General features: G+C 60.8%; 2 protein-coding genes across 2 annotated transcripts; one reads left to right on the forward strand and one right to left on the reverse strand.

Annotated features, from left to right (window-relative positions):
* Positions 1-175: 175 nt before the first annotated feature.
* On the reverse strand, positions 176-18,844 carry ZNF710 (zinc finger protein 710). The gene is made up of 5 exons (XM_034066229.1): positions 18,781-18,844; positions 3,276-4,692; positions 2,410-2,601; positions 1,843-2,017; positions 176-987 (listed from the first exon to the last, which is right to left on the reverse strand). The coding sequence occupies exons 2-5, from the start codon at positions 4,662-4,664 to the stop codon at positions 815-817; spliced, it is 1,929 nt and encodes a 642-aa protein (XP_033922120.1). The 5' UTR covers positions 4,665-4,692; positions 18,781-18,844; the 3' UTR covers positions 176-814.
* Positions 18,845-20,686: 1,842 nt separating this feature from the next.
* On the forward strand, positions 20,687-26,695 carry AP3S2 (adaptor related protein complex 3 subunit sigma 2). The gene is made up of 6 exons (XM_034065939.1): positions 20,687-20,966; positions 21,064-21,155; positions 21,232-21,343; positions 22,944-23,015; positions 25,728-25,835; positions 26,054-26,695. The coding sequence occupies exons 1-6, from the start codon at positions 20,898-20,900 to the stop codon at positions 26,180-26,182; spliced, it is 582 nt and encodes a 193-aa protein (XP_033921830.1). The 5' UTR covers positions 20,687-20,897; the 3' UTR covers positions 26,183-26,695.
* Positions 26,696-26,765: the final 70 nt, after the last annotated feature.

Here is a 26,765-nt window from a genome sequence, read left to right on the forward strand (position 1 = left end):
CCAGCCCCAGCTCCTCCTTCCCCCACAACCAGAGCAGAGGATGGACCCTCTATCCCCAGGGCTCCCCAGGCACTGCCATGCCCTGAGCCCCAGCACAGCGCAGGGGGCTCCGAGCAGGGCTCTGGTGCGGCTCCGGTGCACAGCCCCCCGGCACAGACCACACTCGGCACACAGGTTTACAAAGCACATTGGTTGAAGGGAACTGAACATGGTGAAAGTTGAACCCAACCACGGGCACGTCTGACAAAAATAAATTACTTTCCAGCCAGGCTCATTGCTCGGGGGCATCGCCACAGCCGGCACCGCGGCACCGAACCTGCCCCACGGCCTGCAGCCAGACCCACGGCCCCTCCTGCCCCCCGCGAGCTCAGGGCTGGGGCTGCAGCCCCACACGGCCGTGGGGCAGCGCCAGGAGGTAGAATCAGTAACACGGCATTGTCCGGATGCGCCTTGCCCTGCCTGCGGCTCAGCGTGTGCCGGGGCTGGGGCTGGTCCTGGCTCAGCCTGGTGCGCAGGAGCCAGGGCAGGAGCAGGGCAAAGCAAGGGCAGAGCTGGAGGCATTTGCCATAACCGCTCCAGGCAGGACCCCCCCCAGTGGTGAGAGCTCCAGCAGCAGCAGACCAGGGCTGAGCCCCCCCTGCACCCATTGTGCCCATGGCAGCTGCCACCAGCAAAGGCTTTGGACAGTGCTGTTCAATCCCTCACCAACCCCAGCCGGAGCCCTCCCTCCAGGGGTGGTTGGTGCGGGTCTGGTCGGTGCTTCACCTCCGCTTAGCACACAGCATCCACACAGCCCCGGCAGCCTGCTCCTGCGCTACAACATGTTGTAGTATGCCATCTCCTTCATGGCCTGCTCCGTCAGGGTGTGCTCGTCCGGAGGGTTGCCCACCCCCCCATAGCCATAAGAGTTCTCCTCCTCGAAGTCATCCATCTCCTGTTGCCCATCCAGCTCCGTGTGGTCGGCCCCAGCCAGCTCCATCATGGGATCTAGGATTCAGCACAGGGACACCGATGATGGACTTGGGTTAGAGCCCAGAGGTCCCCAGGAGCCACAGCTCTGCTCAAGCAGGGCACTGGTGCAGGGATCTTGGCTCAGGATCCCCAGCCATGCACCCAGCAGGGATGGGCTGATGGCAGAGCAGTGCCGGAGCAGAGAGCTGGCATTGGTGTGCTCACTGTGTTACATACAGGGGTCCGCAGCACCCACCCAACAGGGACAGGGAGGCATCCTCCCAGTGCAGCCCCAGTCCCTGCACCCCTGCACTGGCAGGAATGGGGGTTCCTGCCGGGTCCCCCAGGGCACACTCGAGGCTGGCATCAAGCTGCTGGGAAACCAATGGGATGGAGCAGCCAGAGCCAGTCTCCAGCTCTGTGCCATGAAGCAGGGGTGGCTGCGCTGCACGGCGGCTGCCACAGGACCTGTGCTGGTGCTCCTGAGGCTGCAGCATCTCCCATCCCTGCTCAGGGTCCCTGGGCAGGTACCGAGGGGACAGAAGGGGTGAGAGCAGCAGGATTTACCCTCCCACCCTGCAACCCTCCATCAAAACCATCATGACAGTGTCACGAGGGCACCATCCTGTCGGGAGATGCTGAACCCTCAGTGGCTCCTTCAGGAGCTATTTATTAACTTATTAATGAGGTTAATTATTCACCTTACTCCTGATCCCATTCACTACCTTTCTACAAAGGACGGGTGTGTGGCTGGGGACACATTGTTGTCACCATGCGGTGCTGGCAGCACAGGGGGTAGCCTTTGGGTGACAGACATGAGGCTGCCAAAACCCACCCATCAGAGCAGCCGCAGCTGACAGAACCACAGCCCTGGCCACAGCCTGCACCTACCTTGGCTGTCCAGGCTGATGTCCATCACCCCGTGCTTGACCTTCATGTGCCGGCTGAGGTTGCCCTTCAGGTTGAACTTGCTGGAGCAGTAGGGGCACTTGAAGGGCTTGCTCCCCGCATGCAGGTGCATGTGTCCCAGCAGGTTGTACATGCGGTTGAAGGACTTCCCGCAGACCTGCGGGCAGCGCTGCCATCACCGAGAGCTCCCCATGCACCGGCACCCACCAGGACCTGACCCTGCGGCACCACCAGGACCCGACCCTGCGGCACCCAGTGCCCCACCAACAGTAACGGGGCTGCTCCGTCCGCAGCAGAGCGGGGCCCGGGGTGCTCTGTGCTGCTGGGACTCCAGCACCCCTAGTGCTCAGCAGGGAGAGGCTCCGTTATCCGCCTCCATCACCGGTGCCGCTGTGCGGAGCAGGCTCAGGAGCTGTTAGCCCCAGCGGACAGAGGGAGGCATCACAAAGCTGCTGCTTCCCTGCGAGTGCTCAGCCCCCCGGGGCTCCTCCTGCACAGAGCACCAGGTACCACACTGGGGTCCTGCTGGGGCTCCCGGCCCCCCCGTACCTTGCACTTGAATGGCTTCACCGGTGAGTGCACAATCATGTGGGTCTTGAGCGTCTGCTTCTGCACGAAGGTCTTGAAGCAGATGTGACACTGGTAGGGGCGGACGCTGGTGTGGATCAGCATGTGCCGCTTCATGTTGGCCTGCAGGGTGAACTCGCGCCCGCACACCTCGCACTTGAACTCCTTCACGCCCTGCAAAGGGTGGGAGAGCCATGGGCAGAGCTATGGGGTCAGTGCACAGACCCCATTGGAGCTGGGCACGGTGCGGAGCAGGGACTGTGCTCCCCAAGGACGGCCTCACACTAAGCTGAGCTCTGGGGATGGTGTCTGCCTGTGGCAGGAGGTGGAAGGGGGTGAGTGCTGAAGCCAAAGCATCTGCCATGCCCTGGTTCTGTGACTGCCAAGGGGCTGGACCCCCGGAGCTGGGGGCGGATTTACCCTCATCACCTCATCCACAGCTTCCCCAGAGCATCTCCTGCTGCCCTCTCCCTCTCCCTCCCCTTCTGCAGGCACAGAGGGCACCACTGAGCTTGGGGCCATCCCATGGCCGACTCCCTAGGGCAGGACCCTGCCTCCTGCCTCACCCCAGACACAGTCTCACCCACCCTGGAGGAGTCCTTGCGGCCACTATTGAGCCAGTGCTGTGAGCAAGAGCAGGGAAGGAGCTGGGGGCTGCAGGCACCAGGGCCCATCCTTACCCACAGTGATGCTCATTCACTGCCTATCAGTGTCCCTGAGAGAATGAACCAGGGGTGCCTCTGCCACCTGCAGCACCCATCTCCCAGGGTGCATGGACACCTCCAGCACCCACATCCAGAGCTGGCACATCCCCTCCCAGGCAGCACCCCTGGGTGCCCCATCCCTACCTTGTGTGTGAGGGAGTGCTGCTTGAGGTGGTGGATCTGGCTGAACTCCATCCCGCACTCGGTGCAGACGAAGGGCCGCACGTTCTGGTGCTTGAGCATGTGGTTCTGCAGCTGGCTGCGGTAGTGGAAGGACTTGCTGCACTCCAGGCACTGGTAGAGCGTGGGGCCCTGGTGCGTGGAGAGGTGGCGCTTCAGCTGGGTGAGCGTGGAGAAGTCCAGCCCGCACTCCACGCAGACATGGCAGCGCCCGCTCTCGTGCTTCACCTCGTGCGCCTTCAGCTCGCTGGGGTAGGCGAAGCCGCGGCCGCAGAAGCGGCAGCTGTAGGGTTTGATGTCGCTGTGCAGCAGCATGTGCCGCTTGAGGTGGCTGGTCTGGGTGAAGGCCTTGCTGCACACCCCACACTTGTGGGGCCGCGTGCCCTGGTGGGTCAGCAGGTGGGTCTGCAGGTGGCTGGGCTGCTTGAAGAGCTTGCTGCAGTGCGGGCACGAGTGCGGCTTGATGCCGTTGTGGCCCAGGATGTGGGTCACCAGGTTGTACTTGGAGGTGTAGGACTTCTCGCACATGCGGCACTGCCAGCGCTTCTGCCGGTCACCGGCCTCCACCAGGTAGGAGTCATCGATCTGCACGTTGATGTCCAGCCGGTCCAGCTGCGCCTTCTTGTTGCGCTCGCTGGTGGCTCCGGACGGCTCCAGCTCACCAGGCTCCTGCCACCCGCAGCCAGGCTCGCTCTTCACGGGCTCGGGGGATGCGGGTGCCTCACCGGGGGACGCGGCACCATCGGTTGTACCGGCCCCGATGCGGCGCTTGGAGCCCTGCAGCTCGAGGTGCCGGCGCAGGTGCCGCAGCCGCCGCGGCTTCCTGCCGAGGGAACCCAGGTCTATCATCTTCACTGCACTGCTCTGCACCGTGTGCTCCAGGCTGGGGTCCTGCTGCGGGGCCCGACGGCTGTGCTGCTGCTGCTGCTGCTGCTGCTGCTGCTGCTGCTGCTGATGCTGCTGCTGATGCTGCTGCTGCTGCTGCCTGCCTTCCTCCTCCTCCTCCTCCTCTGCAACCACCGGCTCCTCTCGTGCAGCCTCATCCTCCGCCTGCTCGCTCTTGACCTTGGGCACCAGCCTCACCGGAGGCCGCTTCCTCCTCCGTGCCTGCTTCTCCAGGGGGGACCCTGGCTCCAGGGCATCCTCCTCCTGCCCATCCGCGGCCACAGGACCCTCACCCTCGGGCTCCCCTGTGTCCAGCAGCTCCTCACCCAGCGCCGGGAAGAAGCCAGCGGGGCTGACGGTGGCACCGAGCAGCTCATTGTCCGACACCAAGCCCAGGACCGCGGCCTGTGCCAGGGACAGCACCACCACCGCGTCCGTCTGCGTCCCGCACTCCGTGAAGCGATCCATGGCTCACCGCCTGCCTACGCTGTCATGGCTGGGAGGGACACACATGGGGTTAGTGGGGATGCTGCTCCATTCTACCCATCACCTCCTTCCTCACCACCGACCACAGACCCCAAACCAACACAGGTGTTGGCAGCACCACAAACCCCAGCACGGCCCTGGGCGCCATTCATGCAGTGTGGGGACAGCAAAAAGCCACACGTGCTGTTCCACCCCATGGTCCGTAGGGGAGCAGGGAGCAGCAGGGAAGGGCACAGGGAGCTCGAGAAACCAGAGCCCAAACTGGTCAGGAGAGGGATGCGTGGTCAGTTCAAACCCTGTAACAGCCTCCAGGCCCCCCTGCACACACAGAAGAGCTGCTGGTGTCTCACTCCCTCCCACCAGCACCAGTCTGCAGCCAGCCAGCAATCCAAGGAATTCCCACTATAAACTACCCGGGAATCCGGAATAGCAAAGCATGTCGGAGCTGCAGGGCAGAGGGGAGCAGGGCAGCACTGATGCAGGCACCTCGGGGATGCTGTCCCACCATCCAGCCCCACACACAGCCGGTGTTCTCCTGAATGTGATTATTTCTGCAGCTACAACAAAGAGAGATCCTATGGGGGAGGTAAAGCAGGAATCAGCTCCAAACCCTACTATGGCACCAGCCCGGAGCACACGCACCGTGTCCCAGAGCCAGGCTGGGTACGGCTGCGGGACGAGGGCTGCAGGCACAGCACCGCAGGCAGAGTGCAGGCAGCTGCCTGCTTCCACCAGGCCATGGGGAGCATGGGCTGGGGATCCCCCCGGGGCTGAGACAGGGAGAAACCCTGAGGGACGGGGAGGAGGAGGAGGATGGGGGGAGAGAGGAGGAAGAGGATGGGGAGGAAAAGGGGGAGGGGAAGTGCGGAGGCAGCGAAACAAAGCAAGAAGTGGAGGAGGGAGGTGGGGGGAGGAAGAGGAGGAAGTGTCTGAGGAGGTGGCTGCCAGCACCAGGATCCCTGTGCCAGGAGGGCCCCGGGGCCTGGGCTGACCGATGCCATCACCCGCAGCAGGTGAAGGTCCCTGTCTCCCTCCTGGTTCGGGCAGTTTCTGGTTCCATGCACACAATGTCTCAGCCCAGATCTCCCTTTTCCCAACAACCACATAGAACAATAAACACACTGATCCTGGCTGGAACAGGCGCTCCAATCAATCCTGCCAGGGCAGGTGCTACCCAGTGCCATGCAAGGACAGCCAAGGGCAGCACAGGACCCAGCCAGCACCGCAGCCAGCTGGCAGCAACCAGGACGGGAGATGGGACACAGGATGGGACCCGGCTGCTCTCCTCCATCTACAGCAGTACCAAGGGGACTCCCCAGCACAGCTCCAGGCCTCTGCCCCAAGCACCATGAGGTGAATGAGGAAGCTGATGGACTCACACACATATGCTGCAGCAACAGCACCAGGATGCTTTAAGAATCATTGAATCAACCGCACTGGAAAAGATCTTTAAGATCAAGTCCAACCATCACCCAGCACTGCCAAGGCCACCAGTAACTCATGGCACTAACAGAGCAGCATGTAAAGCAGAAGGAAGCAAGTGGTGGATTCCTGCTTAGGGCTGAGCCAAAGGCCTCGTGTTGCACCATCCCCTGCACAGTTCCTGTGAGTGCAGGGCCCAAGGGCTTGAGGAGCTGCTGCACAGGCACCACAGGGGAAGTGGCACCAGGATGATGCTCCCGTTTCACTTCCCACTCTCACTTCCCTGTTCTGCCTCCCCAGGGCCTGTACAGCTGTCTGGAAATGCTGCTTCCCAACACACTGCAATGGAGGTTGGGTCACAGGCTTCAGGCTCCCCTAGGACACACACCAGCACCCCCAGCACTGGGGTCTCTGCTGTCCCTGCTGCACAGATGGGTGGGAATCAGAGAAAGAATCAGACTGGTGGGAAGGGACCTTAAAGCTCCTCCAGCTCCAACCCCTTCCACTGGAGCAGCTGCTCCAAGCCCCTGTGTCCAACCTGGCCTTGAGCACTGCCAGGGATGGGGCAGCCACAGCTTCTCTGGGCACCCTGTGCCAGCGCCTCAGCACCCTCCCAGGGAACAGCTTCTGCCTCAGAGCTCAGCTCAGTCTCCCCTGTTCTGTCAGGTTCAAGCCATTCCCCTTGTCCGGTCATTCAGGATTCCATCAGCCCATCTTGGCACAACAGTTCCAGCATTGCTGCAGTGCCAGAGCACCAGGCTGGGTCTCCAGGATGCTCTAACAAGTGAATTCCATCCTGTGTGGAAAAGCAGCCCCATGAGGTCTGCATTGCCTCGATAAGGCCCCAATCAACACATCATCTCCTTGAGCAAGGACCAGCATCAGCAGCCCATTTGTCACCAATTCACAGCCCTTCCGGGGCAAGAATCCTGGGCAAAAATAACCCTGCTGCTGCCCCAAATCCCTTCCTCAGCACCCCGGTCCCTGCCGACAGCGGGGCAGCTCCGTGAGGTCCTGATGCCTCCGGCCCCCCCTCCCCTCCACTGCCCCCTCCCTGGGCAAAGTCTGTCTCTGCCTCGCTCTGTACAACACTAAGATCCCATTTTGAGGAATTGCTGCCGCAAGAGCCACTCCTCCCCCTCCGTGCTCCGGCCCTGGCTCCTCGCAGGTCTTCACTCACCAAACCCACCCATCCCTGCCCATGCACCACCGCTGGGTACGGACCCTCCTCTGGGCTCCAACCAAACCCTCAGCTCAGGGGCTCTCCAGCTCCTTTGCTGCTGGGGACACTCACTCGCCCGCACGCAGAGCTCCACCAGCGCTCCCGGTGCATCCCGTCGGAAGCCGGACGTGCGGAGCTCCTGCTGCCCTGCTCCGTGTGTCCGGTGCTCAGAGGCAGGACCAGCAGCAGGTCCCATCCTGCTCCTTGGGGTTGGGAAACGGGTTCCCTCTCTGTTCTCCTCCCACCCGGTTTCAGTTCTGCCGCAATCTCCGCTCCCCGCTTGCCCCGGCACACCCTGAGCACCCCGCCCGGCCGCCGCCCTGGAGCCATCACCGGAGCCATCACCGGAGCCATCACCGGAGCCATCACCAGCTCCTCACCAGCCCCTCACCAGCCCCTCCCAACCATCACAAGCTCATTTACATGGCTCTCATCTCCTCATGGGGCTCGACTGCTACTTACCTCTCGCCCCCCTCTAACCCCTCTCACCTGGAGCCTCTCACACCAGACAGGTCCCCCCCTCCATAGCCCTTTGCCCAGCGGCCTCTTCCCCCCCAGTACGTTTCCTGCCCGCTTCCGTGTTTCCCAGCCCTGCATCAGACCGAGCCACCCATCCCGGACACTTTTCCCTTCGCTGCTTTCACTCCCTTGGTTTCACCCATCCACACACCTGCACCACCGGCTGCTCCGAGCTGAGCCACAGCAGACACCGGTGCTGGGAATGGGGCTCCTGGCAATAATCCTGACTGGAGCAGCCCCAACACAGCACAGCTGGGTCGGGATAACCTTGGTGCACACACACAGGGTTTGCTGCAACGACCGAGATCTGAGGGGGGGACCAGAGCAGACCCCTCTGCTCTCACAGTGCATCATCCTGCTGATACCTCCTCTAAGGGTCCACAGCCTCTGCCACTGCTGAGGCTTCACCTCCTGCAGACCCTTCCATTCCAGCAGGCTCCACTTCCTTCCCTGCTCTCTACACCAGGTGAGCAGTGTCCACACCACACATCCCCCTGCAGGAGAGGACACCAAGGGCCCCCCAGCCCCATAGGGTTTGTGCTCTACCTTCCTGAGGAGTAGGGACCCCTCGGCCAGGGCTGCAGGAGCCTCCTCGCTGTGCTCTGTGCTCCATCCGAGGTACGTGCCAGGACCCACTGGTACTGGCAGTGGTTTATCTCCACCTCACCCCGTGCCCGTCCCCAGCATTATGGCTGTAGGACAAACTCCACAGCACCTGACAGGACCTCAGGGATGTGTCCCCACAGAAACAAAAGCAATGCTGTGAGCAGAGCATGGGGGGCACAGAGCACCCCCGTACTCCTTGGCTTTGAACTGCTGCAGTGGTGAGCCCTGGGGTTACAGGACCCCCACTGCAGGACCCCCATTGTGGGACCCTCTGCCACAAGCTGCCTGCAGCTCTCAGTGCACAGACAAAGCCTGCGGTGCACCAGGGTCAAACCTGAGCATAAATGAGGCTGAACAGGATCAGGTGCAGTTGAGTCCATGGGGTGGCCTTGTAGGGGTAGGAGGCATTAAAGCTTTCCAGCCATTTCTATCTGAAATGGTGGTCGACATACGTGCAATACTTGGGAGATAGCTTTGATTTTATGTTTCTTCCTTGCTTAAAAGCAGCTTTCATTTAAATTTAATAAAAGAAGCATCAGTTTTTCATCTCCGGTTTTGCCGTTTGCACATGAAGCTCCTTAAAGTTCCACCAACATTTTAAACACAAAAATAGGCTTTTCTTGAAAATCACAACTAAAATGGTCCCTAAATCTGAGCCAGGATGTTTGTCCTGCACCAGCCCATGGCAGAGCCAACACCACCGCAGTGTGTTCACACAGGTGAACCAGGCTGGAGGTCTGAGAAGCAGGAACTGATGCAAGGGGCTGGGGGCTGCTGCCCAATGAGCTCCGTGTTGTGAGAGAAACCCAAACTGCTCTTAAATCCACCCAATCCACATCAGAGACCACCTCCATTTCTGAGGGGAAACTCTTGTTAATGGCCCCTCTAGAACAAAGGGGAAACCTACTTGTGAGCTGATCAGAAAGCAGAACTGCTCCCTTCAGCTCTGGCTATGCTGGCAAGGGAGGATGTGCACCATAGCACGTGTATCATGTGAAGTGGTTCGGGGTGAAGTGACTGAGGCTGTGACACAACCTAATCTGCTGCATGAGACAGAACTCCAGAGTGGTTTGGGTTGGAAAGGACCTTAAAGCTCCTCCAGCTCCAACCCCTTCCACTGGAGCAGTTGCTCCAAGCCCCTGTGTCCAACCTGGCCTTGAGCACTGCCAGGGATGGGGCAGCCACAGCTGCTCTGGGCACCCTGTGCCAGCACCTCAGCACCCTCACAGGGAACAGCTTCTGCCTCAGAGCTCAGCTCAGGCTCCACTGTTTAAGTTTCAGTTTAAATGATACCAGGATTCATCCTGACCTGACACCCAATTTCCATGGGGGAACCCTTGCTCCACACATGGGAATTGGGCACCGCTTTGCTCAGTGCTCTGGTTTGGGATGCTTGGCTGTCCTTGCCCACTGAGTACCAGCCTGGTGCTGGCACATGCGACACATGGGCTGGCACAGCCTCAGGTATCCACAGCTGAGCTCTGGCACTGCCATCACAGCCACACAACACCTCGGTGCCACGCTCCCTGTGAGCCGCTCACTGCTCTGCCCCCATGGCCTCACCATCACCCACTGCCTTTCATTATCTTTGCCACGCAGCAGCCACATCTGGAAGGGAACACCAGTACCGAGGCTGAGCGCAGGGAAGGCTCCTGCTTCACCAGCCCTCCAGAAGACCCATGGGCTCAACCGGGAGCGGGTGCCTGTGTCCTCACTGCAAGGGCAGGGGAGCTCCAGGTGAGCGGATTCAGCTGCTCACTGCAGAGCCACCATCCCCAGCACCCCCGGGGGGCAGCACCCACCAACACGGGACATCCCGCTCCCCATCCCGTGGGAACCGCTCTCCTCCTGCACCAAGTGGAGCCTTCATCCCTCCCTGCCCCCAGCATCCTCTATCCCTCCGTCGCTCCCTCATTCTTCCCGTTTCCCTGGCAACGCCCATCTCGCGCTGGAGATCTGTCCCCTCTCTCCCTCTTATCTTCCTCCTTTCTCTTTCATCTATCTCCTCATCTCCCTCTATCCCAAACCCCCATCCTCTGCTCCCTTTCCTTTCCTCTCCCTTTTCATCTCCTCCAACATCTTCTCTATCTCGGGGGTTACAAGTATTTGAATCTCACTTTACAAAGAAAACAATCCACTTCCTGAAGTGCCAGCCCCACAGCCCACAGCCCACCCGCACGGACAGGGCCCATGCCCATGCCCATGCCCATGCCCATACCCATCACTGTGCTCCAGCACGGCCTCCCCAGTCTGCCTCGGGCTAAAGGTGATGGGGAAAGGGCACTGCTGAACATTAGAGACCTGACTGCAGTGGTTTGGCCATGGAAGCCTGAGCTGCCTGGGGATCACAGGCTCTGCCGGGGGCTGGGATGGTTGGAAGGAGCAGGGAAGCCTGGATCACTTCCCAGGACTCCTGTGTTGTGGTGGGCAGCTCAGCAGGCACCCATCCGAGTGGGTTCATTGCCACACGTGCATGGCCTGCGCCAGGAAGCTGCTGTGCAGGGATGGACTGAGCCAAAGCAAACACTGGAGCCATGGGATGGAGAAACATCCGAGAGAGGATGTTAATGCCCAAAGCAGCACTGCAGGGAGGATCCTGTCAGACCCCTGCGGAGGTCCTGGAGCTTTGCTCAGTGGCACAGCAACATCTCCAAGGCTCTGAGCTGATCCATCAGCACTGCTGTCCAAGCAGGGCATTGGAGCTGGCACTGAACTGCACCTGGGGAGCAGCAGCTCTGGACCAGCCTTGTCCTGCTGAGCTGTGTGGTGTGAGCACACCAGAGGGAAGGGATGGGACCCACAGGGACCGTGTGAGCCTCAGGAGTTCAACAAAGCCAAGTGCAAGATCCTGCCCCTGGGTCAGGGCAATGCCCAGCACAGACACAGGCTGGGAAGAGGACGAATGGAGCAGCCTGAGGAGAAGGACTTGAGGGGCTGGCTCATGAGAAGCTCCCCATGACCTGGCTTCAGTGTGACCCCAGGGATGATGAGCTGAGGCAGAAGCTGTTCCCTGTGAGGGTGCTGAGGCGCTGGCACAGGGTGCCCAGAGAAGCTGTGGCTGCCCCATCCCTGGCAGTGCTCAAGGCCAGGTTGGACACAGGGGCTTGGAGCAGCTGCTCCAGTGGAAGGGGTTGGAGCTGGAGGAGCTTTAAGGTCCCTCCAACACAAACCAGTCTATAACTGGTGGCCAAAGGTGTAGGGTGAGCAGGGGTCAAGGGGCTGCCTGGATCCCACTCTCACAGCACGAGCACCTACAGACCTCCCCATGCTTTAAGGGGGTGTTTGGGACCAGCAGTGTCCGTGGTATGGGAAGGAGCAGCGACAATTCCCCCCCCAGGCAGCCCTGTGCTGTCCCAGCTCCCTTCAAAGGCTCCGCACTGAAACCTTCCTCTCCCTTGGAAAACAGTTTGCTGCTTTTAAGTGAAATAAACAGGGGAAGGAAGACTTTCAAGTTCCTGCTCACGGCAGCGGCTCCGCAGCCACCGAGTCCCTTTCCTCTCCGAAAATAGAAGAGCTATTCAAAACCGATGCGAGGGGAGAAAAAGGAACTGAATAGAGGAAAAAGGGAAGAAAAAACTGGAGCCCCAAGGGGGTGGGGAAAACCAGAATGAAAAGAGAGCAAAAGTAAAGAAAAGGGATGAAAAATAAAGGAGGGGGAAGAGAGAGACAGAGAGAGAAGCTTTGAAAGGAAAGAATGCTCCAGCCTGAATACAGTGGGCATGAAAAAAGAGGGCTTGAAAAGGAACAGGCGATGAAATGACCTCTCATTCAGCGCCCGTGCCAATCACCAGCACAATGTAAATCCTTTCTTCTTTTCTGCATTCTCTCTCTTTCCAGCGGGGGCAGAGGGAAGAGGAAGAAAGGGGAGTTAATTCTCAGCATAGCACAGAATGAATCTGCTCTGTGCTAACTCCCTGGAAGGGACGCGGAGCTCCTTCCAAAGGCACCTCTCCCAGGACTCACACATGCGGCTCTGGGAAGGAGCATCCCGACCATCGGGGCTCCCAGAGGATAACCCAGCACCCAGGGAAGACAGGAGCAAAGAGTCGGAGGAATCCCCTCTGTGGGGAGCAGCCAGTGACACAGATGTAGGTCAAACCCCAAACCCTGCATGGAAGGATGTGGGATGGTTGGGAGGGATGCACAACCCGGTTGTGGTCAAGGGTGGTCCAGGGCTGCCCCTTCACCCTGCAGACCTCAAACCTCTCTGCACATGGCAGCGGGTTCAGACGTGGTGGCCAAGGAGAGGCCTGATGGGACCAACAGAGATGTCCCAGTGTGAGCCCAACAGCAGCATCACTGCTGCCCTGGCACCAGTTAATCATAAACTGCCTCAAAGCAGAGCAATAAACGTGGCTGGAGGTCAGAGGAGCCAGCACAGAGCAGGAGCTGGAGCATCCTCACAGCATAACCTGTCCAGCTGCTTGGGGAAGGGGAGAACCAACCAACGTGTGGTGAATGGGAGATGTGACACCCCAAAGGGATGTGAAGCAGCCTCTCAGGGTGCCAGGGCCAAGGGAAGACCCCCACTGCAGGATGCCAGTCTCACTTCCCAGAGCATCGCTGCCCTTATCCTTGGGAACAGTTTAATGCAGGTGCTGCATCCCTGTCAGCTCTGCTAGGCCTGGAGCACGGTCACTGTGGCTGAAGGGTCAGTTAACCCGTTCCTACGTGAGCCAGCACCCATGGGCCATAGATCCCATCACCATCACCGGCTGCAGTTTGCTCCTGGTATAGGGCACAGATCCCTGACAAGCCTTCGAGGGGCAGAGGAGCAGCACTCCCAGCCCAGTGCCACAAGAAACTGCCTCCAGCAGAGCTTGGGGTGACACCGGGAACGACCCAGCTCCAGTGTCACCAGTAAACCCTATGGGATGCCTCACACCATCACCCTGGGAGCAAACCCGAGCGCTCAGCTGCAAACAGTGCCCTGGTTTCTGATCCGTGGGGCGCAGGGTTTCAGATCCTGTTCCATGCAGCTGGGGCACACACTGTGGGACTGGGGAACGGCTGCACAGCTCCAGGGAATGCCATGGGCTGCAGTGAGGCTGCTCCGGCCCCTGCCTGCACACGTGAGGGTGCACAGAACCCCACGTCACCTTCACCTCCTCAGAGCTCCAAACAGGCTCCCGAGCACCAGCCCCATCCACAGCCCCTGCCCCATGCATCGGAATGGTCCCAAACCCCAGCACGGAGGAGCGGGAACACAAAGGGTCTGGTTCAAAACACCAAACTTTGCCATGGAAGGAACAAAACCTCCTCCAGTGCAGAGCTGAGCCTGACCAAGGGGAAGAGTGTGACATGGTGACGGGTACAGCTCCAGCCGGGGAAGTAGGTAACAGATATGGAAAACCCCTTTGGACCCAGGGCCACTGCTCCATGTCCCACATGCTCCTGGTGACTGCTCCGGGCACCCTGTGCCAGAGCCTCAGCACCTCCAGGGAACAGCTTCTGCCTCAGAGCTCAGCTCAGTCTCCCCTCAGGCAGGTTCAAGCCATTCCCCTTGGCCTGTCCAGGCTCCCAGACACAAGGATCCAGGAATGTTTGTACCTTTTACTCTTCTCAATCACTGGTTTAACATGGATCTCAAGGGCTGGGCTGGCCACAGGCGTTTGCCTTTGCTGTGACAGCCCCAGGGTCTGCTCTGCTCCCCCTCAGCCCCACGTTCATCACAGCCTATGTAAGTGCTGTACTTTGTGCTCTCTCACAGCAAGAAAGTCCTACAGATACACCAAATATTCAGCTGTTGGAGTAATTTGCTTGTGTCCCCCCTGTTGGTAATTATAAACTGAAACCAAACCACTCAAAGCCCCATAAATCACTCACTCTGCAGACAAGATGTGCACTGACCCTGATGGGCTTCACAAGCACAGGCTGAACAAGGGAGAACCTCAGCAAACACCCCTGGAGCCACCGATGGGGAAGGGAGAAGTGAGCAAGGGCAGGAGCCTCCTGCAAACAGCCATGGGGCAGACACCACAACAGCTCCAGAGCCATGCTGGGGGTGAACCAGGGGGGGGGGCAGATTGAGCAGTGCCTGCACAGAGCACAGAGGTGTTCTCCTCCTGTGAGGTGCTGGCACAGGGTGCCCAGAGAAGCTGTGGCTGCCCCATCCCTGCAGTGCTCAAGGCCAGGTTGGACACAGGGATTGGAGCAGCTGCTCCAGTGGAAGGGGTTGGAGCTGGAGGAGCTTTGAGGTCCCTTCCAACCCAAACCAGGCTGGGATGCTGTGGGTCTGATATCACAACTCCCCCATTTCAGAGTGCTGAGGGGTCAGTACTAGGGAGCAGAAAGTCCTCTGTGAGGGCAGACTCTCATAACCCTCATGGATTCACATCCTGGTTGGGAACAGGAGCCCACTCCCTGGAATACCCATCCTTGCAACTCACTAACTCATCCCAAAGGCACCTCAGCCCTGGATGATCCCAGTCCCCCTGCCACGCGCTGCATTGCCCCATCCCAGACAAGCAGGACCAGGCTGCCCATGATGCACCATGGCCAAATCCATGTCCAGGCTGTGCCGGGCATTGAACTGGAGCCGCAGTGGGTGCTGGCAGCGGAGCCATGGTGCCGGCAGCGGAGCCATGGTGCCGGCAGCGGAGCCATGGTGCCATACGGTGCGGTGGGAGAGCAGTGTGGTGAGCACAGGGAGATGTGCTGAGGCAGCCCCAGCATGGGGCAGTGGGGACAGGCTGAGGGGGGAGGCAGGGACTGACCCTGAGCACCCAATGCATGTGGGATTTGACACAGAAGCCGGGAAGGGGCAGGGGAGAAGTGACCTGATGTGATGGGATCTGTGGGACGAGCAGAGGAACAGGGACATGGAAGAGGAGTTTGGATTTTAACTGAATTCTCTCATTTCATCCCAGGGGCCATTTAAACATTGCACTGAGGTTGCTTTTCTCCCTCACAGAGTCCCAGAGCCTACAGATCCCCATTATCAGACATTCCCCATCGGAACGTGTCTGCTCACACCCGTCACAGCTCACACAGTGCATCAGAGGGATGCTCACTACCGTCATCCCCAACCGCTGCACCCCAGGCGAGGCTCAGACCCTTCCCCATTGCTCATGCTGTGACCAACCACCCTCTGCCTCAACACCTGGTGGCATCCCCATGGCACCAGCCCTCCTGCTGTCCTTAGGGAGCAGCACCCCCTCCATCAGCACCTCCAGGCTGCATCCCAGCACTCCTCAGCAACACTCAGACCTGATTTATGACTTATTCAGTTCATTTATAGCCTTGGAAGGTGAGGAACAGTTACAGGTTACCCTCCTTCGTGGGTCACTGCTCAGCTGCCCACAGGAATCCCACCATCCGGTGCCCTTCACTCCCTGAGCATCACCTCTGGGTAAACCCGGACCTCACAGGCTCCCCCTTTATCCCTCCCCACCAGCACTGCGGGTGCTGAGCAGCACAGGATGCTCTGCCCTGCACCTCCTGGAGCCTCATCCTCACACCAGCACATCCTGCGTGCTCAGGGACTCCATGGTCCCTGCCACCGGATCCCGCAGCCTGAGGCTCCCCCTGTGCCCCATCTGCCAGCCCCATTCCCCATTCCCTGCTCCCAGACTGGCACGGCCCCAGTGCTGTTTTCCTCTCCCCAGCCTGGGGAGGGACTTTGCCACCTGCAAGTTAAAACCAACATACTGAGGCTTTAAACCCTCTGTAGGACTGTGATGCTGCTGGAGGCTCCCAGCAGTCCCCAGGCTGCAGCACAGCCCTTGCTCCAGGTCAGCATCCTGTACAGCCCCTGGTGCTCAGCATCCTCTGATCCCTTTTATCCCAGGAATGAGCCTCAGGAAGTTTCAACCTGAACTTCCCACAAGTTTTTCCTTGCCCTGCCCAAAGGAGCAACCCGAACACTGCCCATCTGCCATGGCCTGTGCTGTGCAATGAGCCATGCCCGGAGAAGGAAGGAAGGAAGGAAGGAAGGGTGGGAGATGAGGTTTTCTTCCCACTTGAGAAGGTTCACACTGATCCAGGATTTAACAAACAAGAAGCCTCAACCCCCACAGTCACCTTTCCTGTCCCAAAGCCTGGATACTCTGTGGAGAGCACAGTTCACGTGTTCAGAGGAGCGGGTGGTGGTGACAGGATGAGGGCACCACAGAGGCCTCATGCATCCCAAAGGTCTTACACATGATGCTTGCACCTTGTTGTCATTAGAAATATGTTCCTGTCCCTCTCCTGCTGGGCAGGACTGAGGGCAAAGAGCAGGGAAATTAAAACTCTGGTTCTCCCCTTAAAGTTCAGGGGAAACCCCTGTGTTTGTTGGGGACACAGGGAAGGATCCTGCTCCTGCATCCAAGCCAGGGAAGGGAGAGCCACAGGAAGAGCCCCAAGGCACAGAAACGGCTCCAGCAGGAGCATCTCTCCCGGCTGAATTCCTGTCCCACACCTGAGGGCACAAACACCACCACAAACACCACCGTGACACAGGAGCAGGAGGAGAGCTGTGCACAGGGCTGGGGCAGGAAGACGTGGGACAGAGACGAAGGGAAAGGGCTCATTGCCAGATCCCAGTCCTCTGCCCCAGGGTCCAGCTCAAGGACCTCTGTGGGGACCACGACTCATCCCGAGGGCTCCTTGCACATCCCAGTAGCATCCTTCACCAACCACACTGCACCAAGCACACCCTGGGATGGGGTCTGGGATGCCTCACATGCTGCCCAATGAAACCAACTGAACACACAGTACTGGAGTCAAACCCAACCCTGCCAACGTCACCCAGAACAGAGGCAGGGAAGATGCCCCAGATCCCTCTTCTGCAGGTACCTGCATCTGATCCCCCCAGTCAGCTCCTGGGTTCAACTGGGGACATGTCCCGGTGGGCAGCAGAACTCAGGTTATTGTGGTCTCAGTTACCAGTTCAGAGGGATGGGATTGCTGTTCAAGAGAGCATCCATGGAAGCCCTTTGCAGCAGCAGAGCCCCGCTCAACCAGACTGTGGCCTGTGCTGGTGCTGGCTCTCACCAAGGGGGATGCACAGGGGTCTGGTACCCACCCTGCATTCCATGCCTGGAGCAGAGTACCCTGGGTCCTCCAAGGGGATGCTGAGAGGAGAGCCCATGGGAAAGCCAAGGGTGAGAGGCTGTCTCCAAGCTCAGACCCACTTGTTAAACTGCAGCCAGCCCAGGCTACCTGCACCAACCATGCTGAGACCAGCACCACCAGAACACGCGGCACCACCAGAACACGCGGCACCACCAGAACACACAGCGGCACCACCAGAACACACAGCGGCACCACCAGAACACTCAGCGGCACCACCAGAACACGCGGCACCACCAGAACACCCGGCACCACCAGGCTGGTTCCGAGCAGCTGGAGGAGACCCCACTGAGCCGGGTTTGGGACCATGGTGTGGGCCTCTGTGAGTTCACCCACTGCCGGACCCAGCCTGAGACCCGGCAGGAGGTCAGGCTCAGGGATGTGCCTTCCCCTCCCATCCCAGCCCTGCCTGCCCACACAGTGTGCAAGGGAACTACTAATGATTGACTCCTTAATTAATGATAACTAATGTAACCAGCGCATCCTGTTGATTGCAGGAGCTGCACACACAGTTTCCCGAGCAGGACCACAGCACACAAAGCAGTCCCGGGCCCAGCACTGGTGCTGTGCCCCTTCCCTGAGATCCCCCATTGGGCCATTGTGGGGCTCCAGCCCTGGGAGCTCTCAGGGTGCCTCTGTAACGGCCCTGCCTGGTGGGGACAGGGCAGTGGGGACCCCCAGGACCCCCCCCTGCTGTGGGTGGGGGTCACCGTGGGACTGCCTCGGAGCTGCCCCCGGACTCGAGGTGAGGTCCAGGGGGGGTCCCCGGCTCTGTCCCAGCCCTGAAGGGGGAGCAGCAGAGGCCGAGGATGATGGGGGCACCCCGAGGTGCTGCCGGCGCCTCCCCCCCCCCGTTTGATACCCACGTGGCCTCCGGTACCCCGGTAAACGGGAGGGGTCGGTTCGGGGGGGGCTCCCCCGTCTCCCGGTACCGGCCCCGCGGTCGGGCCCCCCCCGCCCCCCCCCCCCCCCGCAACTTCCCCGTCCCCGCGGCCCCGGAGAAACTTTTGCGAGCGGCGAACGGGAAACTTGGCGAGGGGCGGGGGGGAGGGGGAGGGGGCGGGCACCGGTACCGGGACCCCCCCCCCGGGGTGCGTGTCCGGCCCCTCCCGCCGCCATCGCGCCCCGCTCCGCTCCCGGGAGGAGGTGGAAGGGAACGGGAAGGCGGCGGCTCCGGGGCCGCGGACCGGAGGGGATGGGGAGGGGATGGGAGGGGGTGTCCGCTCTGCCCCCCCCCGCCCCGGTTGGAACGGGGGCTCCGCGGCCGGGACTCACCGTGCGCTCCGCGGGGCGGCGGCGGTGCGGGCCCGGCGCTGGGTGCGCAGGAAGGAAGCGGGAGGGACCGCGGCTGACGTGAGGGATGCGGAGCAGCGGCTCCTCCTCGCCCGGCCCCGTCGGCCGCCCTTTATCTCCCCGCCGTGCCCCTCCCGGCTCCCCGAGCACCGGGACCCCCTCCCGCACCCCGCACCCCCTCCCCGGGTCCGCCCTCGGTACCGGCTGCGGGGAACAAAGCTGCGGGGCGCGGCTCGGCTGTCGGTAATGGGGATGGGGGTGTCCGATGAGCCCCCGCCAAACCATCCCTTCCGTGGTCCCACTGGAGACTCCTGTCCCCTTGGTTTTGGGGGGGATCCCCCCATAAAAGGATGCTTGGGGCATCACTCTGCATCCAGGGGGACCTGGTGGGCATCAGTGGGGATAGGAGTATGGGAACCATTATGTGCATCCCAGAAACCTTGAGAGGGGGGAGTCACAGCAACTGGAAACGGCCTCCCCCAAGAAAGGGGTGAGTGGGATTTGGGATGCTGGGGGTGCTGGGCACCCCCAGATGCCGGATGGTGCTGCGGTGGGTGGGAGAGGGCGGCAGGTCGTGCTGTACCGAGGGTCAGGGAGCAGCACCCTGACTCCCCCTGCGAGGAGGACGAGGGTCTACCCCTTGGGATGAAGGTGCACTCGGAGACCGCTAGATTGGGCTGGAGAGGAGGGAGGGTGGAGATTGTGATCTCCATGGAAGCAGGAGGAGCCGGACAGACGGAACCGCAGCCCTTTGTCTGGCAGCTGCTGCTCGGCTTCGCTTTGGTTCTTTCCTGCGTTCTTGGGTGACAATCACCCTCTCCATCCCCTCCGAGCTGCCCGTGCCCGCCGGACCTGCGCCCTCCAGCCTCCCGGGGCCGTGCTGTGACCGGAGGGCACAGCCCAGGCCCGGTGAATGCAGCCCCCGGAGCCACCATCGCCCCAGGCCGCAGCCGTGGCCGCCCCGGCACCCCCGGAGGGCGTGAGGCAGGAACGGGCTCGTCACAGCCACGGGCAGCGGCGGAGACGGGAGCAGCCGCAGCCAATCAGGAGAGGAGCTGGGAGCTGCAGGAGCCTCAGCCAATGGGGAAGCGCAGACACGATCCCGTCGCGGCCGCACCGATCCCAGCGGCACCAGGGTCATTCCGGTTGGGAAGACCTCCGGGATGATCCCGGACCCCGTTCCCTGCACTGCCGGGGCCATCACTGACCCCATCACTGCGGACCCGGCCGCACGGGGCGCACCGCTCACGGTGACCCCAGCACCGGGCAGCCTGAGCCAACCCGGAGCCGCTCCCAAGGAACGTCACCCAGCACAGCCAATCAGCGTGTGCAGAGTCAAGCCGCAGCCAGCTCAGCCAATCAGAAGGTGGGGACCCGATCCTCACCCAGCTCAGCCAATCAGAAGGTGGGATTCGATCCTCACCAGCTCAGCCAATCAGAAGGTGGGGATTCAATCCTCACACAGCTCAGCCAATTAACGTGCAGAGATTCAATCCTCACCCAGCTCAGCCAATCAGAAGGTGGGGACATGATCCTCACTAGCTCAGCCAATCAGAAGGTGGGATTCGATCCTCACCAGCTCAGCCAATCAGAAGGTGGGATTCGATCCTCACACAGCTCAGCCAATTAAGCTTTAGAGATTCAATCCTCAGTCATCTCAGCCAATCAGAAGTCGAGAACACAATCCTCACCAGCCCAGCCAATCAGGACTGGGCCCTCCGGTGACCTCTGACCCCGCGGGTAACCCGGACACTCTGCCGCTTTAAGAAGGGGCGTGTCCTGCAGCCAAGCCCCGCCCCCCGCGCGCGCCTTGCCGCGGTTTGTCCCCGCGCGGCTCCCGTCGCTCAGCGGCTCGGGCGCCCCCTGGCGGAGCCGGGGCAGCGGCGGCGTCACCGTACCTATATCCGTACCCATATCCGTACCCATATCCGTACCCATACCTATACCCGTCTCCGTGTCTGTACCCGTCCCCATACCCATCCCCGTGTCCGTCCCCATCCCCGTCCCCGTGCCCCGGTGGAGCCGCGGAGCGCTCCCGGCCGGCCCCGTCCCCGGCCCGGTTCGGGTGAGGGCCCCTGCGGCCCGGCCCCGCCGCCGGGATGATCAACGCCATCCTGGTGTTCAACAACCACGGCAAGCCGCGGCTCGTCCGCTTCTACCAGCACCTGGTGCGGGCGGGGGTACCGGTACCGGGTGGGGGGGGGTCCTGCGGGGCGGGGGTACCGGTACCGGGCACCGCTCCACCGTGCCCGCTGCCGCCCGCAGGCGGAGGAGGCTCAGCAGCAGATCATCCGCGACACCTTCCACCTGGTGCTCAAGCGGGACGAGCACATCTGCAACTTCCTGGAGTGCGGCAGGTAACGGGCGGGCCGCGCGCCCCCGACGGCCCCGGGGCCGCGCCCGCATCGCCCCGTCCCGTCCGTGTCCCCGCAGCCTGCTCGGCGGCTCGGACTACAAGCTGATCTACCGGCACTACGCTACACTGTACTTCGTGTTCTGCGTGGACTCCTCGGAGAGCGAGCTCGGCATCCTGGACCTCATCCAGGTCGGTGCTGCCCCCGGTGTGTGCCTGCCCCCCGGTGTGTGCCTGCCCCCGGTGTGTGCCTGCCCCCCGGTGTGTGCCTGCCCCCGGTACCGCCCCGGGGTGCTGTGGTTTGTGCTGTGCCCTCTGGAAGCGGGTGAGGGAGCCCCAGAGCGCATTCTGCAGCAGCAGGAGGAGTGAATTGCGATGATTTCCTTAAGGAATAGAATCATGGAAGTGTTAAGTTGGGAAAAACCCTTCAGATCATTGAGTGCAACCGGTAATTCCAGGTTGAAGGGACCCCAAGGACCATCTGGTTCAGCCTTTCCAGGCACAGCATGACCCAGGCTGGATGTCCAAGCTGTGCCCTGTGCAGCTGAGCCTTAACAGTGTCCAGTGCTGGGGAGTTCCCTGTTCCCTGGGGAGATCATTCCAGGGGCTGGTTGTCCTCATTGGGAATGTTTTGTGTCCAGTCGGAATCTCCTCAGTGGTAACTTGTGCCCATCACGAGTTGTCTTCTTTGTAGCCACTGTTTAGATACTGGAATATGGGGTCAGGTCTCCCTGAGCCTTCTCCAGGCTGAGCAGTCCCAGCTCTCCCACCCTTTCCTCACACACTTCCCAGCCCTTGGACCATCTTTGTGGCCCTTCCCTGGACCCTCTCCAGCCTGTCCACACCTTTGTTTTGTACAGCAGGAACCAAAACTGAACCCATGTTCCAGGGCTGAGCAGAGTGGGACAATGACATCTTTATCTCTGCTGGTGATGCCCTTGCTGATATTGTCCCCTCCCAGTTCCCCCATTGGCTTTCTCTGCCACAGCTGCACACTGGTCACTCCTATGGAGCCTGTGCTGCACTCTGGGATTGGGTTTTCCCAGACATAAGACCTGACCCTTGCCCCTGTTGAACTTTGTAAGGTTCTCCTTAGCCCATCCAGCTCTTCCTGCAGGGCAGATCTCACTTCCCCAGTGTTCATTTACCCGCTCAGTTTGGTGTCATTGACAAAACAGTGCCAGCCATGCACTGCCAAACCCACCGCAGGCATGTCCCCAAGCACCACATCCCTGCAGGGATGGTGACTCCACCACTGTCCCGGGCAGCCTGTCCCAATGACAGGCTCTTGTTCAGTGAACATTGTTCCTCGGCTCCATCTAAACCTGCCCTGGTGCATCCTGAGGCCCTTTCCTCTTGTCCCATCCCTTGTTCCTTGGGAGCAGAGCCCAGCCCCTCCTGGCTCCATCCTCCTGCAGGCACTTGGAAGGAGCCATCAGGTCCCCCCCTGAGCCTTCTCTTCTCCATCTGAACCCCTCAGCTCCCTCAGCCCTTCCCCATCTCTTGTGCTCCAGGCCCTGCTCCAGCTCCATTGCCCTTCTCTGGCCCTGCTCCAGCCCCTCAAGGTCTCTTGTAGGGAGGGGTCCAGAGTTCCAAGTGCATTTGAAAGCAGTGCTCAGACACTGCGAGGCCATCACAGGAGCTGGGGTCCTGCAGGTTTAGTCCCTGCTCAGGGTGACACCAGGGACGTGGCAAGTGTAGGTTGGGGCTGTGGGTTATTCAGCTGTGGGCACTGGGGCAGGCAGCAGCCTGTGGTGCTCTCATGCACTCACCTCCCCTTCTGCATCCTCAGGTCTTTGTGGAGACGCTGGACAAGTGCTTTGAGAATGTCTGTGAGCTCGACCTCATCTTCCACATGGACAAGGTGGGTTGTAGGCTCCATGTGCTGCCACAGGCTAGTGCCTGGCTGCTGCAGAGCCCTGCCCTCCCCACAGCTCCAGGGCCAGGAGCCAGCCTGCGGCTCTGGAGCCTCTGGGAGAGGCTGTTGGTATGCTCAGGATCAGCTTTGGGGGAGATACTGAGATGCAGGTGGGGGAGTTGTCAGCCTGGGCTCACGTTGGGTCCTGATGAGAGACCTGAGTTGCTGGGCTCTGTTCTGAGTCCATGGGACACTGGTTCCATCCCTGAGTGCTTGCCCTGTTGCATTGCTGCTGCCGGTGCTGGGGCACTGCAGGATCTGTGCTGAGGCTTCACTCACTGCACAGGCTGCTGGTGGGGTGGGCAGGCTCTGGAGCAGGGCAGGGGTGTCCTGCCTCTTCTGCATGGGCAGTGGGGCCATTGGGAACCTTGTTAACATTTTACTAGAGCTATGGGAAAAGAGGGAAGGAACAATGGGAGTGTTTGGAATGCAAAGTGCTTGGTAAACCTTGGCTTGAGCCTGTAATGGTTCCTCTTCAGCTGGAGAGTTTCTGGGCAGGAACCTCTTTGATCATCTCAGAGATGGAGCTGAAGATTGTGCTTAGGGAGAGACTTGGCTCATGTGCACTGGGCTTGCGAGGCTGCTGAGAGAGGTTTGCTTGTTCTGCTGGACACAAACTGTGCCAGCAGAAGGGAGGAGTGGAGAAGAGGATCAGTGAGGCTGTAAACTGTTCCCTCTGTGGCAATCCCAGCTCCTGAGCTCTGGCAGAGGAGCAGGTCAGCAACCCTCTGGCAGGGCTCCGGGCAGGGAGCCAGTGCTGGGGAAGGGGACTGGGGTTTCACAATGTGCCTGCTGTGAACCCCTGCAGTGCTGCAGTGCTGGTTACCCCATCAGCAACAGGCTCTGCTTATCCGAGAGACAGCAGAGGAGTCGGGAGGAAGGAGGTACCTGTGGAGCAGCACTGGCAGCTGCCGGCTCAGCCCTGGCCACAGCTGAGGACGATGCACTTTGGTTGCTTGTGTTGTGGTGTGACCAGGACCCAGCAGCTTTACACTCACCCACAGCAGAGGTTGTTCCGTGTTTCCTGCCTGTTTTCCCAGTGGGAATTGCCCTTGTTCTGAACCCTCCTGCCAGCAAAGGGCTCCGAGCACACAGGAGGGTTCTGACAGGGAGATGCTGGGCTCAGTGGTCCTGAGGCTCTTGCTACCAGTCAGGTTTGTTTGCTTCCCAACCTGTGCTTCTGCTGCTGCTCAGCCTTGACTTTAGTCCTTGGCCACTGTCACTTGGTCCTCTCGTCCCTCTTTATGTGTGGCCTGTGTTTATGTCTCCCGTGTTCACATTGAGCACTCCTGCTCCCGACAGCTCAGGTGCAGCATTAGGGAACAGGCTGTGGGGTTTTCCATTCCTGCCTTCACATGCACCTCCCGCTGTGCTTGGGGAGCAGGGTCCTGCAGTGAGAGCTTGCAGGGGCTGGGTCAGCCTTGGGAGCAGCAGCCTCAGAGCCACTGGGATCCCTGTCACAAGGGGAGGCTCAGGGGAGGCTCTTGCCCAGCCCCTGGTTGTGCTCTGTACCCTATGGAGGTGTTTCAGTGAGCAGCTGCAGGTCCTGTGGGGATGCAGTTCCTCGGGAAGGGCTGGTTTGGGGTGGAGAACAAAGCCTGCTTGGGATTCCTGCCCTGCTGGTTGGGATCCAGCTTGGGCTGAAGCCAGATCCTGAAGGAGCAGCATTTCCTGCAGCCCTGATGCTCTCCTGGTGCAGGAGCTGTGGTGTTTGCTGGGCTGAGCTCTGGGACTGCAGCTGCAGTGCTGAGGGTGCCCTGGGCAGGGGCTGTCACCCTGTGCAGCACTGACAATGGGATCACACCTTGGAGCTCCTCCGGTCCCAGCCCCTGCCACGGGCACAGGCACCTTCACTGGAGCAGCTGCTCCAAGCCCCATCCACCCTGGTCTTGATCCCACCATGCTCCTGGTGCCATGAGGAGGATGGGGCCTGACAAGGCTGCGATGCTGTTTCCAGCAGGTTCTTTTGCTGGTGTGGGTTCTCCCAGCACTGCCCTGGCAGCAGTAGCTGCACAGGGTTCACAAGTGCAGCCTGCCCCTGAGGAGCCATAAAACAATCCAACAACTGCAGTATCTTCCAGTAACAGCCTATTTCACAGAAGGAACCAGGGACCCATAAATCCATTATCTGTGCTGGGTGGTGCTTGGGAATGCTGAGGTAGCAAAGGAGGCTGTGCTGAGGCTGGAGGGGTCCCAGTGCCCAGCAAAGCTCAGTTGCTGCCCTGGGCTGCTCGTGTCTCCTTGGGCTGGAAACCAGGATGTGCCCTTGGAGCATCGCTGGCTGCAGGCACAGCCCCTGCCTTGGGACAGCTCAGGGTCATGGTCCTGCCTGTCCCCAGAGAGAGGGATTTGTGTTGGAGGGGATCCTAAATCCCATCCAGCTCCAACCCCTTCCACTGGAGCAGCTGCTCCAAGCCCCTGTGTCCAACCTGGCCTTGAGCACTGCCAGGGATGGGGCAGCCACAGCTTCTCTGGGCACCCTGTGCCAGCGCCTCAGCACCCTCCCAGGGAACAGCTTCTGCCTCAGAGCTCAGCTCAGTCTCCCCTCTCTTGGGCAGGTTCAAGCCATTCCCCTTGGCCTGTCCCTACATCCCTTGTCCCAAGCCCCTCTCCAGCTTCTGGGTTCACAGCCTTCCCCTCCCCTCCCTTCCCTCCCAGGTTCACCACATCCTGCAGGAGATGGTGATCGGTGGCATGGTGCTGGAGACCAACATGAACGAGATCGTGGCGCAGGTGGAGGCCCAGAGCAAGCTGGAGAAGGCAGAGGTGAGCAGCCACACTGCAGGGCAGCTGTGGTACACAGATGGTGTCCCCAGTCCCTGCCTGCCCTGTCCTGGGGACCAGGCTGGGGACGTCCCTCACCAGCTCACTCCTTGCTGTTGTGGTGCGTAGAAGGCAGCCTGGGCATGGGAATGGCTGTTCCCATCGAGGCTGACAGTGACGATGGGGCTGTGGGTGTGGGGTCACTGGTCCCTCTCTCGCAGGGGGGGCTCTCGGCTGCTCCTTCCCGCGCGGTCTCAGCTGTGAAGAACATCAACCTCCCGGAGATCCCGCGGAACATCAACATCGGGGACATCAACATCAAAGTGCCCAACCTGTCCCAGTTCATGTGAGCTGCCCCCAGTGTGTGCCACGGGCTGGGGGGGAACTGGGGCTCCCCCTGCCCCCCTGCTCCCGGTGTGCTGTGGGGCTGGCATAGCAGGAGCTCATGGGCTCAGTGAGGCTCCGGTGCTGCTGCCGTGGGTACCTGGGCTCGGTTCTGCTCCCTGTGTCCCACCATGAAGGGTGCCCTTCCCTCCCCTCCCTCCCCGGGAATGTGCAGCCTCTGTCCCTGCTATGTGGGGCAGAGCTGGATCCTGCCTCTCCCAGCACTTCTTGGGTTCCTGACTACAAATGCCCTTGTAGCTGCTGGCTCCTGGGTCGTTGCCCTCTTCATCCCCATGCCCACCCTGCTCCTTGTGCTGGGGCAAACCAGCCTGGCTGCGGTTGTTCCTTGGAGCTCCATGAACCGGAGCCAGCCTGGGGTGTACCTGCAGGGCCCAAAGCTTGTAGGGTCAGGCCAGGCCAGGCCAGGCTGGGGTCTCCTGGACACATCCCTGTCTCCTAATAAACATCATGTGAACCTGTGTCTGCTGTGGGTGCTGCTGGCCTGGTCTGGGGGAGCACTGGGGGCTCTGTGCAGCTCATGGGTGCTCG

The sequence above is a fragment of the Melopsittacus undulatus genome, chromosome 9 (genome assembly GCF_012275295.1).
Source record: "Melopsittacus undulatus isolate bMelUnd1 chromosome 9, bMelUnd1.mat.Z, whole genome shotgun sequence".
In the NCBI taxonomy this organism is placed as follows: Eukaryota; Metazoa; Chordata; class Aves; order Psittaciformes; family Psittaculidae; genus Melopsittacus; species Melopsittacus undulatus.

Excerpts from the sequence above, each read along its gene's own strand:
- ZNF710 (XM_034066229.1), bottom strand. The coding sequence starts at position 4,664 with ATGGATCGCTTCACGGAGTGCGGGACGCAGACGGACGCGGTGGTGGTG. Across the intron at positions 2,602-3,275 it reads AGCACTCCCTCACACACAAG|GGCGTGAAGGAGTTCAAGTG; the intron begins GTAGGGATGGGG and ends CACCCTTTGCAG. Across the intron at positions 988-1,842 it reads CATCAGCCTGGACAGCCAAG|ATCCCATGATGGAGCTGGCT; the intron begins GTAGGTGCAGGC and ends GCTGAATCCTAG.
- AP3S2 (XM_034065939.1), top strand. The coding sequence starts at position 20,898 with ATGATCAACGCCATCCTGGTGTTCAACAACCACGGCAAGCCGCGGCTC. Across the intron at positions 21,156-21,231 it reads AACTTCCTGGAGTGCGGCAG|CCTGCTCGGCGGCTCGGACT; the intron begins GTAACGGGCGGG and ends GTGTCCCCGCAG. Across the intron at positions 21,344-22,943 it reads GCATCCTGGACCTCATCCAG|GTCTTTGTGGAGACGCTGGA; the intron begins GTCGGTGCTGCC and ends CTGCATCCTCAG.